The sequence below is a fragment of the Seriola aureovittata genome, chromosome 10 (genome assembly GCF_021018895.1).
Source record: "Seriola aureovittata isolate HTS-2021-v1 ecotype China chromosome 10, ASM2101889v1, whole genome shotgun sequence".
NCBI lineage: Eukaryota > Metazoa > Chordata > Actinopteri > Carangiformes > Carangidae > Seriola > Seriola aureovittata.
The window spans coordinates 27303119-27322768 of record NC_079373.1 but is presented as its reverse complement, the minus strand read 5'-3'; the positions used below and the strand labels follow the sequence as shown (position 1 = coordinate 27322768).

At 43.4% G+C, this 19650-nt stretch overlaps 2 protein-coding genes across 2 annotated transcripts in view; one reads left to right on the top strand and one right to left on the bottom strand.

Annotated features, from left to right (window-relative positions):
- Positions 1 to 7381, top strand: part of itga11b (integrin, alpha 11b) — a 38561-nt gene extending 31180 nt beyond the window's left edge. The window contains exons 22-30 of the mRNA XM_056387307.1: positions 1326 to 1402; positions 2304 to 2387; positions 2522 to 2639; positions 3106 to 3219; positions 3410 to 3493; positions 3618 to 3728; positions 3960 to 4055; positions 5274 to 5387; positions 5832 to 7381. Of these exons, the coding sequence (XP_056243282.1) occupies positions 1326 to 1402; positions 2304 to 2387; positions 2522 to 2639; positions 3106 to 3219; positions 3410 to 3493; positions 3618 to 3728; positions 3960 to 4055; positions 5274 to 5387; positions 5832 to 5912 (879 nt within the window). The 3' untranslated portion in view covers positions 5913 to 7381. The remainder of the gene's footprint in view (positions 1 to 1325; positions 1403 to 2303; positions 2388 to 2521; positions 2640 to 3105; positions 3220 to 3409; positions 3494 to 3617; positions 3729 to 3959; positions 4056 to 5273; positions 5388 to 5831) is intronic.
- Positions 7382 to 8372: 991 nt separating this feature from the next.
- fem1b (fem-1 homolog b) lies at positions 8373 to 15562 on the bottom strand. The gene is made up of 2 exons (XM_056387308.1): positions 14825 to 15562; positions 8373 to 12880 (listed from the first exon to the last, which is right to left on the bottom strand). The coding sequence occupies exons 1-2, from the start codon at positions 15070 to 15072 to the stop codon at positions 11245 to 11247; spliced, it is 1884 nt and encodes a 627-aa protein (XP_056243283.1). The 5' UTR covers positions 15073 to 15562; the 3' UTR covers positions 8373 to 11244.
- Between the last annotated feature and the right edge of the window lie 4088 nt (positions 15563 to 19650).

Sequence of the window (19650 nt, the reverse complement as noted above, 5' to 3'; positions counted from 1 at the left end):
GATCATCAACGACTCCCTGATGAGGCGGTTCATCCTCGTGACACGTTGGAGCTCAAATCATAATTATTGTTTAAGTGAAACAAAAAAAAAGCTGGATTTCTCTCTGTTTGTTTCTCCTGAACGTTTTAGAGAAAACAACTCTGTGGAAATGTCCTTTCTGTAGTGATATAGAAAGTGTTGTCACAACCTGAACCACTTCACCTCTAATGTGAAAAACACAAACTCATTCATTCAACTTAAAGGCAACAGCTGTAGCGAGGCGTACCTAATAAACTGGCCACTCAAAGTAAACAATGACTGAGTGATTTTAATCAGGATTTGAACCTTTCATGAAATAAGTTCAGGTAATAAAGAGTGAAGGAGACGTGGCTGCAGTCAAACAGCTGTTGGACTAATGATAGTGATTAACCGGAGCAGGAATATGTTTCCACTGACCGAGATCCTTCATTAGACTAATGACCGTCCCTGTAAACACGATCACGGCCCAGCCCTTCACCACGAGGCCCCCGAGGGCCCGAGGCCCCGAGGCCCCCGAGGGCCCGAGGGCCCCCACTCCACAGATGCCTCTCTGAATAAAGTCCGGTTTATTGGTCCAGACTGTGGCGCAGATTATTGTGGGTTTCCTGTTAACAAGGCTCCGGCTGCTGGAACAGGTGAGACGCAGCCGGAGGGAGAGACCAGGTTCAGCTTCAGAGACTAACAGAGACCATCAGAGACCATCAGAGACCAACAGAGACCATCAGAGACTAACAGAGACTAACAGAGACCATCAGAGACCATCAGAGACCAACAGAGACCATCAGAGACCATCAGAGACTAACAGAGACCATCAGAGACCATCAGAGACTAACAGAGACCATCAGAGACATCAGAGACCAACAGAGACATCAGAGACCATCAGAGACTAACAGAGACCCTCAGAGACCATCAGAGACCATCAGAGACCATCAGAGACCATCAGAGACCATCAGAGACCATCAGAGACATCAGAGACTAACAGAGACCATCAGAGACATCAGAGACATCAGAGACTAACAGAGACCATCAGAGACATCAGAGACCCTCAGAGACCATCAGAGACTAACAGAGACCATCAGAGACTAACAGAGACCATCAGAGACCATCAGAGACATCAGAGACCCTCAGAGACCATCAGAGACTAACAGAGACCATCAGAGACCATCAGAGACCATCAGAGACCATCAGAGACCATCAGAGACCAAAAAACGTTCAAATTGATGAGGCTCAGCTGTAAAGCAGCAGCTTGAACAGAAGTTTTTCTTCTGTCCTGTCACTGACCTCAGAGCTGTGTCTCTCCCCTCCAGGTGTCTTTCCATGTGGAGTTTGAGTTCAGCCGCTCCGTCTTCCTGGATCACATCCGGGTCTTCATGGACACCACCAGGTGAGGTTGATGCCACGCTTGTTTTCTAGTAAACAGAGTTTGTGTTTCTCTGTTGTGTGTCCTCGAGATCTCATGAACTTGTTTGTAAAAATGTCGCTCCACGGTGCCACTAGTGGTCAGATGTAGTGTAGCGTAAATGTGGTGTTCCCCCAGGGTCCATTCTGGGACCACTATCATTTTCAATGAAGATGCTGCTTCTTAGTCAGGTCTTACAGAACCATGATGTTCTACAGTATGTTCCACTTAGGTCCAACACAGTTTAGCTAATCTACCTCCCTGCCTCACTGATATTAAATTACTAAATGCTGGATGTCCTAAAATTTAATTATGACAATTCAAAAATTCTGTCAGAATAGAATTTTTTTTTTTTTTTTTTTTTTGGGCTTTTTTTATGCCTTTAATGGACAGCACAGTGGAGAGTGACAGGAAATGGGGAGGCAGAGAGAGGGGGAATGACATGCAGTGAAAGGCCGTCCGATGCGGGATTCGAACCGGGGCCAACTGCAGCGAGGACTGTAGCCTCTACACATGGGGCGCCTGCTTAAACCACTACGCTACACGACGCCCCAGAATAGAATTTTTAATGCTAACGTTAACTCACTGCTCATAATTTTGGTGTAATTTTTATTTTTTTTCAAACCAAGAAAATTTTGAAAATGAGGTCTGCCTTAAATTTACCTTACCCTTAAATCTGGTCTGTTCGAGGGTTGAGACAGGGTCAGAGGTATGTGAAGATTCAGGTAAGGGGTGGGTTTAGGTCAGAGTTGGGGCCTGAGGAAGGTGTCACACTTCCTGTCGTGCTACAGAACCTCTGAAGGACTGATGGACTCGGGGAAAGCTGTCTTGTAGCGTTAAGTCCGTAGAGTATTCTCACCTGTGTGTGTGTTTGTGTGTTAACCAGTGAGGGTGAAGACGGATTTCCAGATGACAACCTCAGTGACATCCTCCTGCCTCTGAAATACCAAACCGACCTCCTGTTCACCAGGTGACTGACTCTGATGTCACTACATCAGTTTCATTTCACCGATCCTTCTGGTCAAACTGTTCTACAAATACATTATCAGTTTAAACTGTATACTCACACGTTAAACTCTTTTTCCTCCTCTGCTCTCCTGACAGAGACCCTAACCCTCCTCGGTTTGAAATCAAAGCAGACTCTTCCTCTTCCTCCTCTTCCTCCTCTTCATCCTGGGACCAGCCAGACAACAACTCACCCACCTTCAACCTCACTTATAACGTAAGTTACACAAACAGAGTCACTTTGTTCACCGAGTGCAGGACAGTTACAGACAGACAGACAGACCTCTGCAGACAGACTGACAGACCTCTGCAGACAGACAGACAGACCTCTGCAGACAGACAGACCTCTGCATACATACAGACAGACTTCTGCAGACAGACAGACAGACTTCTGCAGACAGACAGACCTCTGCAGACAGACTGACAGACCTCTGCAGACAGACTGACAGACCTCTGCAGACAGACAGACAGACTTCTGCAGACAGACAGACCTCTGCAGACAGACAGACAGACAGACAGACAGACAGACAGACAGACAGACAGACAGACAGACAGACATCCTCATACAGACCTCCACATAAAGATGGCAGACCTTTGCATATCGACACTTTCTAACAGTATAACTGCAGAAACAGACTTTTCTAACCCTGTTTTCATTCTGTTCCTTTGCTCTCGACGTGCAGATCCAGAACCTGGGCATCTTCTCAGTGCACGATCTCCTGTTCAGAGCCGATATCTGGGCCCTGACCGCCAAGGGCAACCAGCTGGTGAACATCACAGACTACAGCATCGAACAGGTAACACAGGAAATGTTTAAATGAACCTTTGTGATAACTGTTGGCAAAGTGTCTCGTTTCTGACAAGAAAAATAAAATATAGACCAAAAATGTAATGTTTAAAACTACATCAATACGAAGGTGATTTATGGATGTGTGGCGCTGACAGGAAGAGTCACATCAGTTTACACAGGCCTCTTCCTCTCACCAGGTCGCAGGGTCCCACTGTATGCTGCCTCCACTCAGAACAACCAATCAGGTGACAGCTGAGGACCTGACTCAACTGTCACAGCTGGTAAGACCGACAGCGTCTCACACAGAGCCAGAGGTCCAACAAACATCCAGGGACCAGTCTGTGTTAAAGCCTGTGTGTGTGTGTGTGTGTGTGTGTGTGTGTGTGTGTGTGTGTGTGTGTGTAGAACCACAGTAACAGTGTGAGCATGGCGGTCCAGTGCAGACTGAACCTGCCGGCCTCCAGAGAGGTGAAGGTGACGCTCAGAGGGAGACTTCAGCTTCCCGCTCTGCTCGCTGTGAGTCGACACAGAACCACTGAATAAAACTGAAAATATAAAGTTTTCTTACCATTTTAAATATTAAAACATTCACCAACAGCTTGTGTGGAACTCAAAGGTTCCTTGAAGAAGCTCTGGATGTTTGTCTCTTGTCAGGAACCACAAGTGCTTCATGTGTTTTTTCCCGTGGTCTCACGTGAAGCCTCGATCCCGTACGTTCACAGTGTTTCGTATTTATCACTGTTTCAGGTGAGCTTCAGGTCTCTGGAGCTACTGACCGCTGCCTCCATCCAGCTGGACGCATCCAGTCCCATGTTCCTCCAGGAGGACAGACCGGTCAGACAGGTAGACCACACAGATTTCTGTTCAACACAAACATTCCCAGGGTTGCATCGACTACAACATGATTATGTGATGATCACGATGGAAGGACACAAACGTAAATACACTAAAAACACACAACAAAACCGACTCATGAGCAGGTGACTGTCATGAACCGTGAACTCAAATATCAAATATCAAGGTTGAGAGTTAATGATATAGTTAATGAGTTGTGACGTGTGGATCACGAGACAGGAACCAAAGCTCACCTGAGAGCTGATTCCTTTTATATGACAATCAGGAGAAGTGGCTTCAGGTGCGGCTCCCTTCTCTTCCTGACACACCTGCACCGCTCTGAGTGGGAGGGGTCGTTTCATTTACATCTATTTATATTTATTGACTTTACTTGATTATTATAAAGAACTACCCAAACTATAAAACCCAGCGGACCCTAAGACGAGGAGGGGAAAGGAAGAAGAAAGTAAAACAGAAAATGTGTTTTTTGTTGTTTGTTTTCCTTCTTTTCTTCTTCTTTTCTTCTTCTTTTCTCTCTCCCGCTCAATAAGTCAAAATATTAAAACAATAACACAAGCTGTCAGTGGCTTTGTGGCGTCATGATATTTTATCATGTTATAAATCAAGCTTCCCATAGAAGACTGATGAGACAGATGTGGAGCTCTGCTGCCCTCTGCTGTCAGAAACCAGTATCACAGTCATTAACCAGCATGCACCTGTGCAGGAGGATTCATTCATTCATTCCTGCAGCAGCTTACAACTAACATCTCAGTTACTGCTGCTGCTTTTTGATGCCGTCATTTTTATTGTATATAATGTATTTCTTCTGCGTCTCGTTTCAGATTTGCTCTAAATCTGTAAAGTTTATTTTATTTGAAGCACTTTATCACTGTCTCTTTAAATTCTTCTGTTTTTAATATATTTAAAGTCACAACAGCTCTGTTTTATGCTTCTTGGTTTATTTATTAATTTCCCTGCAGAGTTGAGGAATATTGAGATTATTGTTCATTGTGTTTTCTGTTGTGTCTGTCTGTGTCGAGCTGATGTCGTCGTGGTTTCAGGATGTGATTTCAGGTCATAAAGGTCATTTATAGAGACCAAGATGAACCGCTCCTGTTTACTTCCTCCTCATCGGATCATTTATGATGTTGTAAAGGTCACAGGGTCACAGGGTCAGAGGTGAGACATTAAGATTTATTTTATTTATCACGTGTTCTGTGACGTCAGATAATCCTAGAGCTGAGGAAGGACGAGGATTACATCGTCCCAGTCTGGATCATACTGGGAAGCTCGCTGGGAGGCCTGCTGCTACTGGCCTTACTGGTCCTGGCCCTGTGGAAGGTAACTACTCACAATTCAAGAATTTGAACTGGGACAAATTCTAATTGAATATCTGCCGTTCCTTTTCTCACAGTGGAAATGTCTAATGTAGAAATCTGTAACTTAAGTTCATTCACCATTGACTTCTATTTAAACTCAGTTACATTTATCTGTAATTCAACTTTGACGCATTACAGTTAAGAGTTCGACCAGTTTGCCAGTTCTAATGAAATATATTTACAACTTTATGTGAATGTGAAGGTGAAGTTTTAATGGTTTAGTTTAGTTTTATATTAAAACTGGCCTGGTTCAGTCCACAGAGACTGATGTTTGTCATATAAATGAATGAATGAATGAATGAATGAATAATAACCTTTGGATCCAGTCTGTTTGGTGTCTGATAAGTTGCTTGTTTAACCGTCAGTGTCTGTCCGTCTTTAATGTGACGTTGTCGTTTCTTCTCAGCTCGGCTTCTTCAACAGACGGAGGAGACAGGAAGAGGAGGAGCAGCCAGTAGCCAATGGGAAGGCAGCAGAGGAGCTATAAGGTGTGGGCGTCGCCGATGCTGCGTTCTGTCGATCCCCGTCGACTCGTGAAGCCACAAAGTCCGATCGCTCGAGACGAGGATCACCTGAATGCATCACAAGCCTCCACCTGTCACTCAGGGACCCTGATGCCCCCCCCCCCCCCCCCGCTAATCGCTCAACCAGTCACAGCCATCGATGACTAATCAGCCATAAACATATTAGACAAGTCAGCAAAACAAAACACGTCTGCAGTTTGTTTACTGTACAACCTATTTATGAACCAGCCAATCAGCTTCAGCTCCAGTCAGTCAGTCAGTCAGTCAGTCAGTCAGTCAGTCAGTCAGTCAGTCAGTCAGTCAGTCAGTCAGTCAGCAGCCAGAGTTATTTAATGATCTAGAAGAACAAGTCATGTTTGATTCTTCTGTTTATTTTCAGTACGGTGGCCCTGAAGGACAAAACACAAGCAGAGAGAAAATTTACTCCAATTCCAAAAATAAAAACAACAAAACAACAAAACACAAACAACAAGAAAACAACAACAAATGAGACTTTAGCAGGACGGTTCCTTCACTTTTTGTGTTTCTATTATTATTATTATTATTATTTAATGTGTTTTGTCCATCAGAGCCTCCACGATGCGTTCAGGTGCAACAACAACAACTGTACGAAACCAGACTGTGTGATAAACAAACCAAAAGGAGAAAAGATGCGGAGACACGTCGTCCGTCTGATCCTTTGATCCTGATCTGATTCAGGTTTTCCTCTTTTCCCACAAACGTCTTTTTCATTTCACCTCCATCACTTCAGTCTGTGTGTGTGTGTGTATTTGTTTTTTATTTCCTCTAATCTTTATCCATTAATGGCGTTTACGCGACGAGGTGCTGACCTGTTGTGACCTGTGTGACCTGTGTGACCTGTGTGGTTCCATGTCGTGTTTTCTCAGTGAGACCTGGAGCCGGTTTCACTCCCACACTAACGGCTTCAGATCATGTGACCAAACTGGGAAAACCTGCCCGACCACATGAGAGCGGACGCCTCGCTGTGACGCCGCTCACAGCTGGTGTCTCTAACTGAGAGAGAAGAGACAACACAAGACTACCTACGATGGCTGGTTTTACATTTCCTTCTTTTATACTAATATAAATTGTAAATGCATCTTACAAACACATATTGTTTATTATTTCCAAATTTATAGCTGATGCACTTTTGTTGTATAAAGTCAAACTTGAACTGTAAATATACTCGTGTATGATTGAGGATGATAATAAGGATAGTGGCATTATTGTTTGATATGAAGCTGTTGTTCAGTTGCCGCTCTGCCTGTGGATGTACTCGTCTCACATGTTCAGTGTTTGTGTTCATACAGGAATAAACATTAGAGATGTAAAAGGTCGTGTGTCATGTTGTTCTTCATATTCATTCATGAGGTTTTCAGTCTTTTTCTCATCAAACATTGTCATTTATTTTATTAAATTAACATTAAACTAACTCTTTGGACGCCTGGTGTCTCTGCTTCACGTCACTGAAGTTTAAATGTGTGAAAAGCAGCAGAATGAAAAGTAAAAGTCATTTGATGTTGCAGCTACAGAGTAAAACAGCGTGAGAGAAGGTATAATTAACTTAACTTTTATAGTTCATCCAGGTCTTTGTGAAGAATCTGGAAAATATCTTTATAAACATCTTAAGAAGAGTTCAGATGTTCCTCACGGCAGGAGACAGAAACACAGAACACCTGCACAGGTGTTTCCACTTCCTGTGGCTGATCAGCAGGTGGAAGGTGTTTGGAGCTCAGGTCACCAAACTACATGTGATCAAACAAAAGGTTTTTCTGCCGCAACAAGTTCATTTTTGTTTTGATTTTGTTTTTCTAATAAAACGTATTATTTTAACTTTAGTTTTTACTCGTCATGTTTTCGACTTCATGAACCAGAGATAAATAGAAGGAAGAAAACTCTGGAGTCACAGCTCAGGTTTAACACTGAAACAGGAAACACATTCCTGAACTCCTCAGTCACTCAGGATTCACACACTCATGTTCTCTGAAAAGGCGCCACAGGTTTCTGCAGCTCAGTGAGTCGCTACAGCTAGCCAACCACTATAACGGCATCCGACTGTCACTCAAAGAGGCCACGCCCTCAGTCCTCCATAACTGTAGTCCTTAATCAAATGTGAACAGGTGAGTTATATATACAGGTGAGTTATATAAACAGGTGTCATGAAGGAGGAAATTAGCTCTAGAGACCAAAACAGTTTCTGTACCAGGCTGTAAACATGTTTATTTCTGCTGTAAAGTTGGACATTTTAACATGGGAGTCTATGGGGACTGACTCACTGTTGGAGCCAGACTCTAGTGGTCGTTAGAGGAACTGCAGCTTCTGGTTCTTCAGTCAGAGTTCGGTTCATTCACATCTGAGATGAGACAGTTGAGAGAAGTTAATTATTATAATTATGAGAAGTTAAAATTCTGATTAAAAGTCACTTTTATCTTTCGTCTCATATATTTGACAGTTTTTTATTTTTATCTCATAAATTTGAGCTCTCTCGTTTCAAAATTTGACTTTTTAAATCAAATTTTTACATTTTCTCTCACTATACTGAATTTTTTTAAAACATTTTTTTGACTTTTCTTTATATATTTACTTTTACTGGCAGGACTGAGCTTCTGTACAACCTTGAACCGACTTCTGTAATAATCAACATAAACAACAGGAGAACAAAATTGAATGCAGACTTTTAATTTGACAGCATTCATTCTGCAGGAAGTACACGACAGCTGGCGTCTCTTAAAGTTTCCCGACATGAGGAGAATCTTTGGTCAGAGTCAAACCTGCTGCTGTGTTAAATAAAAACTATGATGAGTTCAAAATAAAGTTAGCATTCTGAATGGCACATCATCATCATCATCATCATCACCTCACACCCTTTAACATCCAGGCAGAAGCCACCTGTACCGCGCGGTCACATGGTTAGTAAAACACACACACACGCTGCAGCTGCTGGAAAAGTCAGACACTGAACACAAATGCTAAACAAACATGGACGCCGTCTGACTTCACAGCGTCCAGCACCAGATTTAATTTGAACTCTTCAAACACCTGATTGTTAGAAGATCTGAACAGAGACCGAGGTGAGACTTAGACCCTGTTATAATTCACTCTGTATCTACAATAAACTTCTTCATCAGGCGTCTACAAAGTTTCTACAGAGTCACAGTTCCTGAAGCGTTTCCTTCAGTTCACTGACCCGTCTGTTTGAGTCCAGACTGGAACCATGACGCAGTCTTTGATCCTCACGGACAAACAAGAAATAAATATGGATGTGTTTCTTCCCGATGCATGAAAAATTAGCCTCGGCTTTGTAATCATCCGACGTGTTAAATCTGCACACGCATGCAAATTCATCCTCAAACAGACTGAAGCAGCTCCAGCTGTGACGAGTGAAGCAGTGAAAACAGACCGATCCAGATGTTCCCAGATGTGGATCTGACCTGCAGCATCATCAGTTCACCTGTGACAGCTCATCATTCTCTCACCGTCGTCTCATCCCCGTCACAAGTTCTCTGACTCAACAGTCCAAGCATCAAATCCTCAGGCGGGAACCTGCACCCGCAGAATTACTGCTGAAACAAGTAGTGGATTGATCGATTGGTCGATCGAGTCATCGTCAATAAAAGATGACAAACATTCACGTGTTCAGCTTCTAAATCTTACGATTTTCTGCTTTTTAAAATAGTTCTTCTCTTTGGATTTTGGACGAGCAACAGGAGGAAGTCAGACTGGGCTCACTTGTAAACTAAAAGATTATTCACTTATTAAAAACAAATGATGTGCAGATGAATGGATCATTAAAATAATGAATATCATAAATATCTAAAAGAATAGTTTGACTTTTCGCTTTAATATTCTTCAGTTGTGACGTTGGGGTTGATCTCTCCCTCGTGTCTGTGTCGATGTGAAGCTCCAGGATTTTGGAATCCGAACATGTCACCGTCCACCAGAAGACAAATAAGCTCATTGACTGATCAATAAATGCAGCAGCCAGGACCAGGACCAGGACCAGGACCAGGACCAGAAACCTCTTCATGTTTCAGATCTACTGAGCGAAGCACACGTGACACAGCTGAAGCTGCAGCAGCTCTGAGGAACATGTGATGCATGTGACACCTTCCTCCACGTCTCAGACTTCACCGTTTATTTAAAAGATAAAAATAATCACAATATTAATAATTATTATAGTAAACGGGGGTTTCCCCTCCCTCACTTTTCAAAATAAAAGCTCATCGACGAGCATCTACAGACAATCAAGCACATGTTGGTACCGTGTTCTGGGAGAATCTGGTTCATGTCGACCATTTGGCCAAAAGTATGTGGACACTCGACTGGTTCTGTGAAAAAAACATCGCTCCATCATGAAGACTCAACATGTTTCTGAATCGTCTCCTCAAACCATCAACACACCGTTAATTCATCCTTTGGCTTTTTACTGAAAAAACAAACTGCTAAAAGCTGAAGGTCACAAGATGATCTACAGGAGGAGAGGAAAATAACTTGTTTTTTCCTCAATGTGAGTTTCCTGTTAAATTCTAGATAATTTGACATTTTCCAACTTTTACAAACGATTAAAATTCATGTTTTACAGACATATTACAGCTGTGATGACGGGCCACATGAAGACATTGCTTCGTTTTAAAGGGACAGGGAACCACTGATTTAAGATTTCCTTCCAGTGGAACCAAGAGTCTGAAGGTTTTTTTTCCAGGGGTGTCCACATACTTTGGGCCACAAAGTCGACTTCCAGTAAAACAAGCGAGAAAAAAACAAAATAACCTCCATTTAAAACAGAGTTAGAACCTGAAGTCGTCAGATGATCCTGTTGTTACAGTGAAAATAAACCCAGTGATGATTCTCATGTTAAAAATAAATCATGTGTGACAGGTGATACATGGACAGCAGGTGAGGTCATCTCTCTCTCTCTCTCTCTCTCTCTCTCTCTCTGCGATAAGGCAAAACAAGAAGCAGCGCGGGGATGAGACGTCCGTCCTCTTTCTCTCTCTCTGCTGGTCTGCGCTCGACCTTCAGAGCTGCAGCAGCCGTGAGACGGACAGACAGACGGACAGACAGACAGACAGACAGACAGACAGACAGATGCCGAGTGCGGCTGCTGGTATTTAGCAGTTAATACTTATAATAGGAAAAAAAAAAAGCAACCAACTCTTTCTGTTTTTTTTTTTTTTTTTTTTATAAAAAAGCTCAGAAACGTTTCGTCCTGAACCCTCGTCCTCGTCCTCAGCACCGTGTGATTTGTTAGAAAACAATAAGAAACTCTTTAAAAAGACGCGAGTCCGTCCTCGCTCAGTGGAACTCCACGAACTCCTCCAGCGTTTTGGGGATCTGGTTGCGGTAGGTGATCTGGTGCTGGCGGACGGCGCGCGCCGCCAGGCACTTGAGGCTCATCTTCATCTGCGTCTTCAGCAGGATCTCCGACACGCCCGTGGTGCTCTTGTCCAGAGGCGTCTTCTTCTGCTTGTTGGTCATGTCCGTGTGCGCGCCGGCCTCCACCAGGTTGATGATGATGGCGTGCAGCGTGAGGAAGTCGCTGATGGGCCGGTTGTACTGGACGATGACGTGCAGCGGGGTGTTGCCCTCGTGGTCGATGGCGTTGACCTGCGCGCCGCAGTCCAGCAGCAGCTTGGTGACCTGCGCGTTGGGGAAGCTGCAGACGTCGTTGGTGTGGAAGTCGTCGACGGGCGTCGTGGAGCTGATGGCGAGGTGGAGCAGCGAGGAGCCCTCGCGTGAGCGCGGGTCCAGCTGGATTAGGTCGTAGATGTGCTTGTTGATGCGGGCGCGCTCCTCGTCGCTGCAGGTGGTTTTGGTGGAGATGCACGCCAGGTACAGGAAGGTGAAAACGTTCGACTCGTAGTTGTCCATGGCCTGCGGCAGCTCCGACTCAGCCGCTGCATCCACCCGAGCCATGCTGCGCTGGATCTCCAGCACGCTGCAGCTCAGCACCTGCTCCACCGGCGAGGCCATCACCTGCTCCTTCAGGTGCACCATTTGGGAGAACACCTGGGCGAAGCGCAGCAGGTCCTTGTGCGTGTTGCGGTTTCCTTTCTGCCGCAGACGCAGCGCGTGAAGCCACAGTTTGATGCACTGATCAAACTCCATGTTGTCGGCGTAAACGGCGCCGCGGTAGATGATAGGGTGTGACACGTCAATATTGTCCGAGCCAAGGATTCGCTCCCGGATCATCAGCCCCTCCATGTGCAGAGCGTCCCGGTCCACCCGGATCGCCTCCAGGTCTTGTGGCGTCCGGCACTCGCTGCGCCCGCCATAGGCCTCGATGGGCGGCAGCAAGTCTTTGGCGATGACATTGTCTGAGTCGCGGTAGCGCTCCGTCATGGCCGTGTACAGGTAGTGGTAAGTCTTCTGGATGTCATAGTTCTCGCGGTCGTTGGCGAAAGAAGCACCCAGCAGCTCCAGGGCCTCGATGCGGCTGCCGGCGTCGCAGTCGGCGTGCGCCAGCAGCAGCTCCACCACATCAGCCTTACAGCTCTCTGCGGCGACTTTCAGCGGCGTCATACCGTGTCCGTTCACCACCATGGCCGCCTGGCAGTGCACCAGCTCTTTCACAATCTCCAGATGTCCCGCCTCCGCTGCGAAGTGCAGCGCCGTGGCGCCGCAGTGCGCCTTAGCATTGGGGTTGGCGCCCTGCTCCAGCAGGAACTTGACCACATCAGTGTGGCCCTTGTAGGCGGCGATCATCAGGCAGGTGTTGTTATACTTGTTGGTGATGCTGATGTCGGCCTTGTGTTCCACCAGGTACCGCACAATGTCCAGGCGCCCATCGAAGCACGCCGCCCGCAGCGGGGTGGAGTTGGTGATGGTGGTGTGGTTGACGTTGGCACGGTGACTCACCAGCAGGCGCACCACCTCAAAGTGCCCCGCCCCAGCTGCACACCACAGAGCTGTGGCCCCGTCAATGACATAGCTGCAGAACAGAGACAGGAAGTCAGAACTCCACAAGAGAACCACACACAAATGTATTTTAGTTGACCTCCATCAGAACGCCAACACCCGAGAAAAACAGGACTGTTTTCACGAGCTGACTCTGAATACGAAGCACCTGAACGCATGTCAACACATGGTTGAATCACGTAAACAACAGAGACTGTAAATAAAGATGGACGACACCTCTGTGAGGTCACCCACAGGTTTCTGGAGCTCAGAGTGAGCTGCCCCACCGTCACCATCTTGGCAGTGTCTGACTCCGCCCCCTAACTCCCAGCTAATGGCTAACATGGTCAAAGAGGAGGGGCATGAGTGGAGCTGTGTTAAGTATACCAGGCTGTAAACATGTTTATTTCTGCTGTAAAGTTGGACATTTTAACATGGGAGTCTATGGGGACTGACTCACTGTTGGAGCCAGACTCTAGTGGCCGTTAGAGGAACTGCAGCTTCTGGTTCTTCATGTTGATGCTTCATGTTTGAGCCTCAGAGGTTGATGCTTCATAAACAACTTACGCTCAAACATAAACACAGAGCTGGTCTTCAGTCAGGAGGATTTTAAGTCACTGTCCCACCCACGTTTAATGTAGATGAGACCCAACCCGACGACAACGACAGGCTGTTGTCATCACACTGAGGCTCATTTACATCTTCATTGATGCTCGTGCTGATACTGACAGAGCAGCAGCTGAGGGACAACTTTGCTTACGTAAAATATAAAAGGGCAAAATCATGATTTTAATCAGTAGAGTGACTGATCGGTACTGATAAGTTTTCTAGAGTCTGTACGACAAACTCATTTGAGTTAGGTTGGTCTGGTGGTTTCATATCCAGTCCTGTTCTGTGCAGGTTTTGATCTATTACCAACAGATACCAATACATCTTTATAATAACTAACTATGACTGGTCTCAGCTTCCTTCAGTTTAAACCTTAAAAGTTATTATCTAAATATGAACATATATATATTTTGTTATTACTCTGGATAATCCACAGAATGCAGTGAACAGAACTTTCCAATCCAAGGTAGGACATCGTTGTGATGAAGGTTTGATCCTTAACATCTACATTAAACATTGTTTTTGGAAGTGGAGTTTATTTATTTATTTCTTATTCAAGCATTTTGAAAACTGACTGATTCTTTAAGTCATTCTTGACAAACATCCACCGTCTCCAGCTTCTCAGGTGTGAGGGTTTTCTGCTTCTCTGTGTTTTACATCAGGGTGACGATTTGTTCGGATAAAATACGCAACATGAAAAATACCTTGGGTTTTAAAAAAAGCGTGACAAGCATTTTTCTCTGGATGGATTGATTCATCGAGGAAATAATCTGAAGGTTAAAGTCCATGTCTGACCTTTATTATCAGCAGTTTCCAAAGAGACAGTTTCACCAGAAGAAAGTAGCTGCAATAGACTTTGCTGTTCCAGAATAACAGAGACTCCGTTTCTAGAAAGTTGAATTCTTTAAGTGTGATTTTACAGCACTGTTATTTTCACTACCGCTTACTCTGTTAATTATGTTCTTAATTAAATGATTATTAATTTTAATGTCTACAAAACTAGTCAAAAAACAACAACCACAACTTGTCGAGAAACATAGTGGTTTCAGATTAGTTCAATAGTCCAATCAACAATTTAAACACAAAGAGATTTAATTTCCTCTCAAAACTTTATTCTCACATGTGGAATTTATGGAAAAATACTGAAACAATTAGTTGATTATCAAAGTCACTGCCAATTAATCATTGTTCAATGACTAATCAATGAATCAACTAATCATTGTGTAATAACTTCCATACTTCCAGTGTATAGGGGCGGAGCCAGAAATCTCAGGTATCTGGATACCTGGATAATAATGAATGGTGTGTGCGGGTAAAAGTGAGAAATTACGTTTTAGAATGAGGTGAATTTAATTAATTCAACTCTTACCCGTCAAAACGAACCGTGCCGGTCTGTTCCGTGTCCACCCTGTAGTGGTCCAGGAGCAGCCGGACCACTTTGTCGTGTCCGTTCCGGGCCGCGATGATCAAGGGGGTGGACCTCTGCCCGGCCAGCTGGGTCACATAGCTCAGCAGGTACCGGGTCTCCGCCTCGGAGTGGTTGAGCAGCAGCGCGGCCAGGGTCAGGACTCGGCCCTCGCTGGCTGCCTTGTACACGTACCCGGCCAGAGACTCCATCTGAGCCCGACCCGGAGCCAGGACCTCCGCTTTCCTCTCAGCTGACGCCCGCAATGTCCACTCCTCCAAAGCAAGCCGCCTCCCATTAAACTGTCGACCCCGGCCCCAGTGCTCACATGAAACAGGAATATTCTCCCTCACAGCCACGAGAGAAAACGTTACGGTCAGGTTTCAGTTAAACCTCCGGGTTCTGGGCTTCTGTCTCCGGACGCTGAGTACCAGGCGTCAGCTGAGCAGGCTAGCCGGTTAGCTAGTCTGCTAACGTTAGCGACGTGTTCATTTAAACCGACACTTTCCCGCTCCAGGCTTCATGAAATTAAACTGGCGCCTCGTTACTCGGTCTAATGAATCATCCTCTGGCGCTGTTTCTGTCTGAAAACTCAAAACAAGGCGGAAGTTTCAACAACAAATTCAAGCACTTTCACCTTCTGCTAGCTAGTCATCTACCGGAAGTTATCGTTCAACTTAAAAATACCTCCGACTGGAACGTTCTCCAGTTGATATGAGTTCCACATTCTATCCGCGTGGTTTTTTTTTTCAAACTTTATTTCAATGTTTCAATGTTGACAAAACACGAGGGAAAATACAAGTTAAAGATAAAAAAATAAATAAATGTAATAACCTCGTGACATTTATTTAAAGAGTAATTTAGACAAAACATTAAACAACAAGGAAGGTTGTTGCTTAAAACAAATTAAAGTAACAAACTAGACAGACGACGTTTAAAACACTTTTTGTTAAAAGGTGATTTTAGACAGGCTTAACACCTTAAAACATATCATATTGTGTTCTGCATCAATTTATTACAAAAACAAATAAAAATGAAAAATCAATAAAATAAATTGATCTTTATTGTCCATTTTGTGTGTTACAACTAGACAGAAAACGTGTTTCTGAACCACTGTCCACTGCCATCACAAAATCACTTTCAAGGAAAAACGGGGCAAAATCCATAAAATATTTTTCATAAAATAACCAAAATATTTTCTAAAGGTTTTACAACATAGAGCCACCACTTTGTACAACATATAAGACCCTCTAAATTTACACTGATGGTGTGAAAAGAAAGAAAGAAAAAGAAGTACAGTACATCCTGGCAACTAATTTTCAAAATAAAACATGCAAATGTCTTTAATTTAATTCTATTTTAACTTCAGCTGCGTGTTTATTATATTATAATAACAAGTTACTTCTATCTCAATGCCATGACATGTGTGAGAACATCTACAATTCCACGACAACTGCTGCGGTGACGTGACTGAAAGCTCAGGAACCTCCACCGTGAGATTGTTTTGTCAAACAAGATTCAGGATAAAACAGAAAACGAAACGAATTTGAACGTGTTGTGTGTTTATGAAAGCAGAGCGGTTTACTTCGGATAAATCCAGGTTGCTGACAGCAGCTCTGTTTAAAACATTTTTTGTAATTATAGCAGTTGTATCTCTTGGTCTGTCCACCACTTTTCTGAAGACTGAAATATTCAACAACATCTGACATGAATATTGTTTTGTCCAAACATTCACCTTCTCCTTCAGATGAATCCCACTGACTCTGATGATCCTCGGACTTTTCCTCTAGCGCCACCATCAGGTCACATCTTCATCTATCCAATACTTTGTTTAATGACCAAATACCTGCAGAGCTAATGACGTTCCCATCCGCCATTCATCTTTAACTTTGTTTATTGTGTGTTTTGTCTCTTTATTGGTGAATTAATTAAACGGTTACTGTCTATATCTGTATATCGTGACACCCTGAGTCTTGTTTTCTTGAACCTTACAGTTGAAGTATGTTGTCAGGGTACAGTGAGGTACAGGTGTGCTGAAGTGCAATCACCAGAGTCCAGCTGAAACTGATCAGAGGCTTCTGCTTTGGGAGTTTCGACTCTCATGTACGGCAGTCTGAACTCGGCGTCCTCTGATCTGAGAAAAGCCTTTTGTTTCTATTTGTTTCACACCGAGCAGCTCCACAGACAAAATGGCCGACAGAAGTTCACAGGAAGTCAGAAACGTGTGCAGGAGTTTTTAGTTGAATCACACACAGAGAAAAATACAATGAATCCAAGTGAAACTGCAGTTTTTTTTTTGGAGGAACCTGAAAAAATAAAAAACCTCTTCAGCTGCTGCAGCAGCAAATAAAGCGTGAAAGTGAAGCCTGAACGAGAAGAAGTGGACACATCTCAATCCCTCTGTGCTTTCAGCTGTGACTGCCTGCCAGTGTGTGTGTGTGTGTGTGTGTGTGCGTGTGTGCGTCAGTGGCTGTTGCCAGGTTACAGAGACAGCAATGGACTGACAGTAAAAACATCCTCCTCCTCAGCTCTGCCTGTCAGACGCAGGACATCACAGAGACTTTACTCTGAACTCACGGTCGCTCTCATCATGTGAAGCGCCAGCAGAGGTTTTCCTCGTCTACAGCCGAGAAACCAAACAGGAAGTGTGTCATCACCTGGTCTGACCTGCCTCTGTAATTCTCTACAATCTCCAGAATGTTACTGGAACTGAATCAGATGTTAAAACTGCTTCTCAAATCTAAAGTCCTTTTTGAAACCACTCCAGTCCAGATTTCAACATTTGTAACTTCATCATCATCATCTTCATCATCAACCTTCGTTTACTTTCTCAGGGATACACTGAGCGGTGATCCTCATTTTCAATGATGCTGAGATTACACAAGCAGAAAGAAAAACAAAACAATCAATGATAAATACAAAAATCAATTCCGAATAAAAACAATTACCTTCAGAAACATCATGATTTCAAAGATTTAAACGTTTATTTCTTGATATCTAAAATGCTTCGTAGTTATTCCATGAGTACAAAATGTAAAAGCAGTCGGTGTACGCAGGACGTTACTGCAGTATAAAAGTTCTGTCCTTCCTGATGGACACAGCTTTATGACACAGTTGGCCAAACTGGGGTATTAAGAGTAACTGTGGAGGAGTTTATCCATCAGATCTGATCTGTGATCAGTCACATGATGCAGACAATATGTTTTTCCCTCCTCTGCCCCAGTTTCCTCTCAGACAGATGAAAACATGTTTCCCAGGTATTGTTGTTCTTTGCCATGAGGCTCAGTCGGAGCATAAGCTTCTAACTGTGTTCATGAGAAACCAGATTAATGCTGTCTAATAAAACACTGGGCGGAGGTTTATACAGATTACAGGTTTATCTGCTGCAGATAAATCCTGCACAGAGACTCTGCTCTGGTGAGGAGACCAGCTCAGCTTCAGCGAGGATGGACGGAGACGTCCAGAGAACATCGTGACGAGGGAAGAAAATTGATGCAGATGAGGGTTTTGCTTTTAGTTTAAAAGGAGGATTTTCAGACGGTCCTGAACAGAGATGCAGCCGTTCAGTCGGAAGAGGCCGAGCTCAGCTCTGCAGGCAGCAGCTTTCATGTGCAGGTTTGTACTAAATCCATTATAACGAGTCCCACCCTTAACGAACTATCACGGTCACATCTAATTAACCACACAGCTCTGTGATGTCTAGAGGTTCACTTCATGACCAACACGTTCCTCCAGCTCCGAGTCACAGCTGGAGAAGAGGAACTGGTTTGACTGGTCCGATTTCACTCATTCTTTTGGATTAGGCAAAACATTTCATCCCCTCATTTTCATTTTCATTCACATTTATATTTTATAAATAATAATAGAAAAAGGCCAGAAATCCAAATTACAATGCAGATATTCTCCACTGGCTTCATCACAAACCGACACTTATTTCCTAATAAACTCTTTTTTCCAAAGATCAATAATCAGTCTGTTAGTGTCAGATCATGTGGAATACTTTGATCAGACGCCACTGAGATTTTAAAACACTGAAAACTTAACTAAGTCTTTTTTTACAATGGATTTGTCGTTTGAAAATATATATTATAATAGAAATAAGTATTTTAATATTCTTTATATTTGTATCATCTTCTTTTCTTCTTTCTTCACACCATGTGATGGTTTGTTTATTTACACAAAAACATGATGCATGAAAAGATTTAAAAAATAATAAAAATAAAAAATAATAATCTGAATAATCTAAATTATAATGTAACAATATATGATATAATATAATAAATAAAGTCTTCATGATGATAGTTAAAGATTTTACAACCACACTGAGGAAATTCATTCAGCTGAAGTTTTTTTGTTTTTGGATAAAATTACAACAAACTTGAATTTGAAGAACATGAGAAATGAAGAATTTAGTTTAGAAAGAAGTTTAAATGAAAAATACAGACTTTTTAAAAAAAAATTACGACTTAAATGTTGAAATCTCAAATTCTCTTGATCTTTTTTCCCCCAAACAAACAAACAAACAAACAAACAAACAAACAAACAAATAAATAAGTAATGCTACCCAGAGTCGTCTTGAGGTTGCGTTGATACATAAATATGAAATTTTAAAAATAAGTCAAACTTTACTTTGACATTGAGTTTTCAGTTGAACTGAATGTGAAGTTCTGGTTTCAGGCTGGAAATGAGACTGTGGGTGTGAGTGGACTAACCTGATTACATTACTGGTTCATGATGCTGAATTAACATGAGAGCAGCAGGACATTAGCCCCCCCCCCCCCCTACTTCCA